Raw genomic sequence first — 10431 nt, forward strand, 5'->3', positions numbered from 1 at the left:
ATCTGGTTGTCTTTGATTTTTTTTTTTACTGTTTTATTTTCATACTGAGAGTTGAGATAAAAATGTCCTACAAAGTGGGAAGGTACACAAATTCAGTTTTCTCAGCTTGTAGAAGGACAATCTCAATTCAAAAAAATTTCTGTAAAAGAAAATCCTATCATGTGTAACCGTAGTAATTTAGAGATAATTTGAGCTATTCCAACCCAGGGTTGTGTACAGCGAACATAAAACTAATGGAGCAGCAAGAGAAACGAATGTTAGAAACACGGTATAAAGGAAAAAAACACATGAAAAAAAATCTGAACTTTTATAGGGCTCTCCATTTTATTTTAGGGCTAAAATTTCAATTTATTTTATATACTGACTTTCCTGCCCATTTTAAATTCCTAATATGTTCCCATAAGACCAATAACTGAGCTCAACAGATACAGTCCTAATGACTCAGCTTATCCCAGGCACATAAAGGGAGCTTTTCAAACTGCAACATCTAGGCCATACTACACCTGATGAAAGGTTGTTTCCAAGAGGGTACTTCCTTCCATAAAGCATGTTACATCTTGAATCGGTCATGATATTGGAGTAGCACCATCTGGTGAGGGGCTGTAAACATCGTAGATATTCTGCCTTACTTAAGAAAGCAACTTTATTACCTTAGGGAGATGCTCTTACGTAGCTTTTGCAGATCCCCTTGATATGATTTCATAATGGCCAGTTCTTAACTCTGGCATGGCAAGAGCATTACTTTTTCTAAGCACCTACACTGAGTCAAGGTGACTAGCACATTAACAGCATCAATTTGTTTTAAATGTTGGTTAGGAAACCAACTGCTTGAAGTAACACAATCATCTACACAAATCTTTGGCCCTCAACGTCCCAAAAGAAACACTCTTCAAAGGTTCTTTAACCAGTGAGAGATGGATTGTGTGACATCTCTGCTTCAAAAAAATGAAAGAACTGTTTGCAATGTGCAGTCATAACCAAAAAGAATGGAAAAATATAGCAAAACTTTGTTTCCATCTCATTCTGCTTCTGCAGTATCACTCCCTGCTCCTTCGCACCTCTAAATGGCTTAATTAGAAAAGGGAAAGTGCAGCTGAAGAATGGAAGAACATGGTATAGCAAGGGTTACTTTTTGTTCACCTTAGTCTAGGAGAAAATAGAGTCTCCTCAGCCACCAGTTCAATATTCACCACTCTGACAAACTGACTAGAGCACCGCTTAACCAGGGACAGCCTGGAGCTTAGATGTACAAGAACATTTACCATAACAGACATTTCTAGGCCTCTGAAGTCTTGTCATGGTTTCAAGGAGGCAGAAGCACAGTACCATAGGCTCAGAAAATGGTACCACTCACTGGTTCATGCTGCAACACAGGTATCTGCTGTCTGTGTATTTGATAACTCTTCTTACTTCTTTGACATCCCATCAACATGCAGTATTTTAGACTGAATTTATGAATACTGTGAATTAGCTACTTTCTCAGGATTAGTTAGAAGACAAGACAGGCAGCTCCCATCTTCAAATACTAGGATATAATTTATGTATGCAATTTGAAAATGGAAGGCCATTCTCTTCAAGCATGTTGGTATGAGATAAATACGGTGAAAAAGGGCTGGGATCCAGGGAACGGTTTCCAAACAAACCTTTTTCATAAGCATTGACAATGAACCCATGAAGCAATCTCAGAAGCATTTTAAAAGATGATGGCAATAAATAATAACGCCATTAAAAAGAGAAAATAGAGGTTTTAAAAAAGTTTTTTTTAGGGGAAAACAGGTGTTATTAATGAACTGGTCATAACAGACTATCAAGTCATTATGCTGAAAAGAAGTTGGCTGTGGTCTTTCCTCCCCCCTTTTACATTTAAGAAGCAATTTAGAGATTCATTTACTACCTAGTTTAGTACCTAGTTGCCCTCACAATGATTGCAACAACAGGTGTCTTTATGTACATCTACAAGTATGCAGAGCTGTTTCTCAGTAAAACATTTCCCTCTCTATGCATAGGAATCTCAGCGGGTACATTAAGACCAAGAAAACACAGAGCTTCTCAGAAACTGCAGAAGCATAACCTGGGGAGCTGCAATAACATTTACAGACACAACTGCAGCAATTGCTTTCCCGGACATTCAGCAAGGGCAGGCAAAGCAAAAGACAGAAAAAGAAAGGGTGTTTGGTGCTACAGATCCTCTTACCGTGCTCTGGGCCTTTCAGTGCTAGCTGTGTCTGGTGGTGAGGAAGGATCTCAAGTTTGACATTATCCGCTGCATTAGCCAAAAACTGCGTTGCTTCTGCCAGTGTACAGTACTCCATGCTGGTGCCGTCAATGGACAGTATATGGTCTCCTACATGTAATGCACCACATCTACATAAAAGAGGAAAAACTTGGTATGATCAACTATGCTCTTCACTTGGAAAATGAGTTTTACTGCCTTCAAACTGGTCATGACAACTATGAGCGTGTTCTTTTTTTTTCGAGAGAGATTTGTGCTTTGTAGGCATTGTCACTGGTCAGACTTAGTATCTATTAATACAAACCTTAAAAACAATTCAGTTAATACAGTATATGCCAAGACATCACTCACAGAACTGTAATGGGGTAGCTGACTATAAAAATATGTGTGAATGACAGCAGAATAAAATGAGAAGAGCTTAAGGAGACTCAAATAACTTGGTCACATATCCCTCACACAAGCACCCAGTTCATCATTTTTTGAGTTACAGTTCAAACATTTATCAGTACAAAAGCTGTAAATGATGATGAAATTATGCAGTAGTCAAACAAATAATGAAACCAGGGCTAGCATGGTGACTTGAGGAGTGGGGTGGGGAGGGGGCTATCTGCTAAATCTCGCTGCACTCAAGAGACTGGCTACTGGATGAGTTGAGAAATGCAAACACAGCAGTCAGCATCCCGACGTACCAGTCAAGTGGACAGCTCCTTTAATTGGTTACCCCCTGCGAAATGGGAAAAAACAGAGGGAGAAAATTAAAGCATCCTGCACCATTGAACTGGAGAACACCCCTGGATCAATGGCCGCCACTCTCAAAGTTTTCTACTAAAAGCCCACAGAGGAGCTGTAGACTCACTGCTACAAGTGGGTGCTACCAAAAGCACCGTTGTCAAAGAGGAGTTACAAGGTAGGGTGACTGGGGACATGCAGGAGGAATTTGCTGCTGAAACGTAATATTTAAGGATTTTTTAGATAGAGATATGTATACAGAAATATACTGTATATGTATACACATACACACGCACACACACACGCACGCACCCCAGAAAAGATCCCACAGCTCTGTGAACAGAGGCTTAGACCATGGGGGTAAAATATCTAACTTTAAAAAAAATTGTTTAAATGGTTTTATTTAAAGATTTAAATGAAGTGGAAAAATTACTGCAAAATAACTCCAAAATACAGAAGCCAGTCTTCCTAATACCTCAGTCATATTCTAAAATGTGAATAAAAAAATCCAGACATAAGGAGTTCCATTTCACTGTGCCATAAGAATGAATGATATATTCTAAAAGAACACTTCAAGGTTGCAGAGCCTCGAAATTTACTTCCCTTGACAGCTGTTCCATATTGTATGCTTACTTTAAGAATTCCAGCAGGCTATTTATTTTCTTAAATACTAATCTCTGCTGCAGCATTGCATTTAACAGTCAGAGCAGACTTCTCAACTTCTGTGTTGCATAGTGCAAGCAGACAAGTCACATATTATGTGGGGGCTGGCTTTTGTCATTGAATACTACGCGAATGAGCTAAAGTAAATGGTGCCCTGGAAGTCTTAAACTCGGCAGTATGGAACAACGATCTGACAAAGTGTTAATTTTAAGACCTAGCAACCTTGAGAGCATCTGGTTCAGTCAAATTCATCAAAAATTGAAGGGTTCCTTTAAAACCAAACCAAATGAAAGCAGGAATAGAATGGATGTATGGACCTGCAGTGTCAGCCCTCTGTCACACTCACCTGTCTGCAATACTCGCAGATTTGATTTTGTCTATGACAATGACCTGCTTGTTGCAGCACATCGAGGTAGATAGTGCAACCCCAAGAGCAGCACCGGGAGTTTTGGCAACTTCAACTAGCAGTGGCCCAGACGCTGTTGCTACTGAATCTGTTAAAATTAGACAACAAAAGATCAGTATTATACCAGTGTGGCACTTACGCCATTTTCCTATTTTCTCACATAAAATCTTCATGGCTATTCTATTTCTCTGACCAGACAACATGCCACATAAAGAAATCCTGGAATAGCAACAGTTTAGGTGTCAAGAATCAGCTCTTAATGTTGAAATCAATAAAAGCAAGAGGAGGTTTGTGAATCTGGGATGTTGGGAAGCTTCTGACTGTGTCAGAATTAGAGATAGGCCAGATTAGGGAACCAGGATGTGTCAGCAGATCACTCTCTTGCACAACTAAGCTACAAATGACCTGGAATTTGAAACAGGCATACTGAAGAAACACAACTACTAAAAATGTAGAAAATTGTCTGAAAGAGAATATGAACTGAATAGGTTAGAGAAGGATGCTAAATTAATTTTCAGAAAAGAAGGGCAAGGTCTGTAGACAACAGCTATAACGATTAAACGAAAAAGGTGAAGCAAGGGTCTACCAGAAATTTCTCACAAAAAGAAAGGACAATTTAGAAGAAAGTGCAGGAGATACGACAGCTAGAAGCAGTAGGAGTTAAAGCAAAATGCATGTGAGGATGTACAGAAGATTCTTGTAATATCCTGTCACTGGATATAAAGTACTGCCTTGCAACAGGGCACAGACAGTAAATGACCAACATCGAAACAAGAAAGCAGAAAAACAGGAAGCAGCAACAGTCATGATTGATGACTGTGGTGAGGAACTATGCCCAAGAGAGACAAGTGCTAGACAGCGCAAAGAAAAAAGACAGCAGGCTGCTTCCTAAATGCCAAAACAAAGCAGGCAGTGATAAGGGTGATGTACATACTGGAGACTGCCAGAGAATTCCTACTAACCGACAGCCACCAATCAACAAGTGATCTCAGTCCATTAAGATACAGTAAGTGAAGGTGTCCTTTAAGGACATACAAAGACTGAGACAAAGAAAGTGATATCAGAAGCTTTTGGAGGTGCTTACAATCAGAATAAGGAAAAATGAATAAGCCAAAGACATGCTGGAGTAAAGCTACCAAATGTCTTATTAGCAAACAGGAGAGATTCGCATTCATAGTACTGGAGTCTGCTGTAAGAACACTAAGAAAATGTTAAACTGCGGTATCTCTCAGAAGTCCCTAAGATTGAAGCTGTAAAAGAAGTGCAGCTGGGCTTCAAAGTACGTAAGAAAAGAGATGCCAAGATAATCCATTCAGTCTTCAATCTAGAAAATTAGTCCAAAAATGTAATTCTGACACAGAAGAGAAAGACTGTGAAAGAGTATTATCGTACAAAACTAGCAAGTTATATACCATGATACGAGATACGAAATGAAAGGTTGATTAACTAACACACAGCTCAGGTGCTCTTCCTACTAGAGCACAACATAGGTAAACTGAATATAGAAGCGTATGGTATAAGAAGTGAAAAAGGGTGCTTGGATGGAATAACATGTAATACCATGTAAAGCATCAGTTAATTATTATAGAACTCCTTTTTCCCACACAACTTGAAATAATTTTAGTATTTCTGTTGTCGTTTTTCCAGTTAGAAACCTGAGGGCTTGAAGGGGAGATTTAGTATTTTTGAAAAGCACCCACAAATTCTGAGTGATTCATTTTTGTGCCCAACTGGGACTGACTTTTTAAAGGCTGAACTTCCACAGGAACTACCAAAATAAGCTGCTCTATAAATCTGAACTAAACTTTAAATTGTGATCCAAAAGAAGAGAGTTCACCCAGAAGCATTCCTACCTGGAACTTCGGCTCTAAATAGCTTCGAAGTTGGATGAACTGCCCTCAGCAGCTACTCGTCTTTCTCTAGCAACTGAAGAAGGAGGTTATAGCAATCCAATTCCTGCCTGAGATGCCTTGGTTAAGTGTCTAAGTAAGGCAGGATGCACATAGTGACTTGCATACAGCCAAATAAACATGCTCAGCAGAGCAGAATTTAAGAATTCCAAATTCCCATTTCTGCACTGAGAAACAACTATTTTCTTCTTGAATATTCCAGTGGTTTCTGGAGCTCGCATTTACAAACACACAGGAAGAAGACTCAAATCGTGTTTGTCGTCAGTACCGTGCATAGGACTGAACTCACATCGATCCAGCAAATGGCAAAGCTCAACTTGTTACTGGCCTGTCACAAGTTCCGTCTCTAACGATTGCCTTGAGGAGAGGAAACGAAATGCAAATATCTGTCGAGAATAAGTAAATCTTTCAAGATGCTGCTCCAGAGTTACTTGAGAAATGCATGATCAGCTTATGTCCTAGTGTTATTTCCCAGGTGCCTGTTGAAATGCACAGGGAAGGCAAACCAAGGCAGACAGGATGAATAAATAAGATAACTACATTAGAGGAATCAGAAGAGAAGAAATGGAGTGTGTCTAACTGTGGAAAATAAACACAAGGAAGAGAAATCAGAAGGCAATAATCAAGCATACATTCCCCGACAGAGAAGGATTAGTTTATCATGTTGAAGCAAAGCATGGATATGAAAAATGAATCATACAGGTATAAATTATTCATGTGTGAAGACGTTTCAGTCATTAAGATATTTACACCGTGACTGAAGCACTTACACACTATGTTGATTTATTGGCTATGTAATTACATGAGATATACTGATGAATGTTCACATGAAAAACGCCCTAGATTTTTTATTTTGTTAATCATTTTTTCTCACTTTTGAGCACTGCATCTCAATCAGTACAAGAGGCTTGATTAAAACCTCCCAGAGGAAGCAGCATTGCCTTCTGCATGCTAATACATTTCTTCAGCTAGATAGCAGCACACCTTTTTTATCTGACAGCTTAAATCACTGGCAACAAGGGGTTTTATTCTGACTATACTCTCATGATGTGCAAATATATCCTATATGATACATAAAAAGTTTTGGATAAGATAAGCAGCGTCACCACCCTCCCTCACCTCAAAAGATAAGCACAAATGATTTTGAAAATTGAAAAAAAATCTTTTTTAGCCTGATAAAGTGATCACATTACATGTGATTCTTTATGTCCTTGTAAATGTGTGTATCTGCTCATCCTTACCTATCCTCAGGGCTTGTCCAGTCCAGTTCAACAACTGGTGGGTAGCAGAGGACAGAAAACCTCTTTAGGATACCCACAGCGGGGAAGCCAAAAAGTGAGCTGCTTGTATTAGGCAGCAGAGGATCTACATGTGAAACAGTACCTACAAATGCCCAGAAAAGGGAAAAGCTTCAGTCATATCTTGCCATCAACAGCACCACCAAATCCATAGGAAACCAAACTTTAGTAGTTTATGATGCCTTTTTCTTTCTTTTCTTCCCAAAGCCTTCTTGTACTCAAAGCTGGGAAGTGCTGCTACACTGTGAGCTTGATCCTGCAGGAACACTGAGTTCTGTTGCTCAGTGCTCTATCTGTGTTCTGCAGCCTCTCACCTCTCTAACGGAAAGATTTTGGGTGTTTTCTTATTACTTTCAGAAGTCATGTCAACACAAGATACAGATAATTTTTTCGAGCAGCTTAAAAGAGCCAGACAAGGAGGAAGGATGTCAAAACAGATTATGACCTTTAAGAGTCAGCTGAACCAACTGAAACACACAGCTCCACAAGGCTGCTATTGATCTTGCCTGGATGCTGCTGTATATTCTGGCAATGATGTCAGTGACAAACAAGTGGATACCTTACTATGTCACACTAATTTTCCTCTCACCAAGCTTCTTCCCTATTAGGTGTCCACAGGTTAAGAATTTTTTCACCTTAAAACTGTACATAGCAGGTCCATGTAGACTTCTCTGTTGCTGTGATTCTCTGACTGAAAGCAGTAAAAAAAATACAGCAAGTCTGTGCTCGTTAGGAGCAGTAAATAAATGCATAATTCCTCAAACCTTGCAGCTCTCCCAATGCAAAGCTTCAATGCTTTTGTAGCAATGCATTCACAGATCTAAATGTGTCTCACTCCTGTCAAACTGGAAGCCAGTATTTCATAGAAATATTTTTTCTTGGTCAAAAAAAGAGAATGCTCTTCTACTCCTCACATCTTTCTTTGTTCCCTTCATACAAAATCTTTGCAGCTCATAGATTGTAAGTGGAGAAATACCTCTCTCATGTAGGAGCTGTCTTTTGTCCATTTGGTTCTTGTCAATACACCCAATTCTCTATTTTATCTTATATATAATTTTTATGCCCATTATCCATATGCCTCATGCTCTGACTAGTCAAGAAAGCATACTGTTAATTAAAATGAAGGAACACCCAGATTACATTTTCAGAGCATTTGAGCAATGGGCCTCACTAAGCTCAGGCCATATGACACCTATGTATCTTTCTATAACCCTCCTAAATGGAAAAACACCTTCTACCCCCAAACCACAATTTCCACTACCAATATCCAAAGACTGGACCAGTAGCTAGGTATATCACAGAGATGTATTTTAGTGAAGTTAAGGAAGAGTGTTGGGGAAGTGGAAAAATTTGAAATCTCTGTCACTCCTTTAATAGCAAAACATTGGAAAATTTACAGCAAATCAGTTTGGAGAAATCAGTTTGAACCCCCCTATGACTTCCAAATGTCCTACACTTTATTCCTGCTTTTCTCTGCTCTCTCTGTGCTCTGTTTTTAATTCCCAAAAATCAATGATTTTTTCCAGCGCCCGCTTAGCAATCATACATGCTACTGCTCTGATGCATACGGGACAGCCACTGATTGTCCCCTGTTGAGTAAACTCTCACAGAAGGACCCTCACAAGTCCTTAAATGCAGACATTTCCTTGAACTTGCTTTCTTTAACAAAATTACAACAGAATGTAGGGCAGGCGTGTGTTTTTATGCATGTGAGTCACTGCAAGTTACAGAAAGGCTCCAATACAAAATGCACTGTTGCAGTTGGTTCTTACTCTGGAAAGGTTGAGACACCCGCCAGCACTCAGTGCACAGGTGTAGGGTAGTTGGAAGCACTGCTTTGGAAAGCTAGATTGCTGAAATGCAAACCTCTGACTGGATACATTTCTCACAGGGCACTTAAAATCCAGGCCAGTTGTACAAGTTTGACCTCAGGTAACCAACCCAAAGAACCAGCAGCACTTCTGACAGACTGGATGAATTTTGTTTCTAAGACCTGTGCTTTAGCAGTGACACTCTCCATATAGACCAATGCCCTTTACAGCACTTCTCAGCAGACAGTGGAGCAGCACAAAAGCACTCAGGGATTCTGAGTGCATTCGCATCCATTTTTCTTCATTAACCAACAGACTATTCATTACTGTCAAAGAGTATCTTAAACTGCGCTTAATGAATCCTGTCATCCTCCATGTGGTCTGCTTATTGTATTCTTAAGGACTATTTTTTTTTTACAAAAAAAGATCATCAACCCTGAAAGAACATTCTTTGTGTCCATTAAAATGCTCTCTCTATGAGACTGATACACTTGTCCCAGCTACTGACAGTCCAGTGGCAAGATCGTATCCTATTTGTGACAGCAAGACTCATCACCTCCTGTTGTACCATGGCCTTGTTATTTCCCTTCTCATGTTTCCCTGAGACGGCCTTAGCCACAGGTGGTCGACCTCCTTCAAGTGTCTTTTCTATGGTTGCCAGCAAAACAAGAGCCAAACCCACAAATGGCCAGTTGCTTAACTGCGCGACAGAAAGATTTGCTGGGAGTGGAGAAGGTTTTCTCCGTCAGTCTTCTTCCTCTGTGTGTCTCTCCTCTAACACCTTTTCTTTCCCCAGGTCTCAGATGCAGAGAGATGAAAAAACCCACTTCTAGCACTGCTTTTCAGCCATATCCTAAAATATTCCTTAGGCTATCTTGCTAACATTTTAGATTTCCTTTGTAGGGGCATTTTTATTCACTTATATTTAACACCGATTAGATGATTAGCCAAGTTTCCCTTACACACACAGAGCTGGCTGATGCTTATTTGAATACTAAATTTTTGGGGATGGGAAGCTGCTTATTTATGTAACACCCTTTTCTTGTACTCCAAAAATAATCTGATCTCAACAAATCCCTAATCTCCATTTTGCAATAAAGGGAATGTTAATTACATTTTTTAAAAAATGATCTAATTAAGGAATTGAGATTGGGATCATGGGTCAATGCTTTCAAGAAGGAAAGCAGCAGCAAGAAAGAGAGGTAAGAATAAGACTTCTGCAGTGTCTAAAGGGCACAGGAACAACATTCAAAATGCCCTAAAGCTGGGTAGTGCCATCATCAGTCATTCGGAGCAATATTATTTGATTTCTTATACTTTTGTGACTGTAAAGGTCAGAAGTAAAGCAGGCACGGAGTACTGATGCACAGTACTGGCCTCG

At 39.6% G+C, this 10431-nt stretch overlaps 1 protein-coding gene across 1 annotated transcript in view; it reads right to left on the minus strand.

The window, feature by feature from the left end:
* Positions 1 to 10431, minus strand: part of GRIP1 (glutamate receptor interacting protein 1) — an 83136-nt gene that overhangs the window by 41765 nt on the left and 30940 nt on the right. The window contains exons 7-8 of the mRNA XM_010181768.1: positions 3972 to 4119; positions 2195 to 2364 (exon numbers count right to left, since the gene is read on the minus strand). Of these exons, the coding sequence (XP_010180070.1) occupies positions 2195 to 2364; positions 3972 to 4119 (318 nt within the window). The remainder of the gene's footprint in view (positions 1 to 2194; positions 2365 to 3971; positions 4120 to 10431) is intronic.

This window comes from Mesitornis unicolor, unplaced genomic scaffold (assembly GCF_000695765.1).
Source record: "Mesitornis unicolor isolate BGI_N332 unplaced genomic scaffold, ASM69576v1 scaffold1973, whole genome shotgun sequence".
NCBI lineage: Eukaryota > Metazoa > Chordata > Aves > Mesitornithiformes > Mesitornithidae > Mesitornis > Mesitornis unicolor.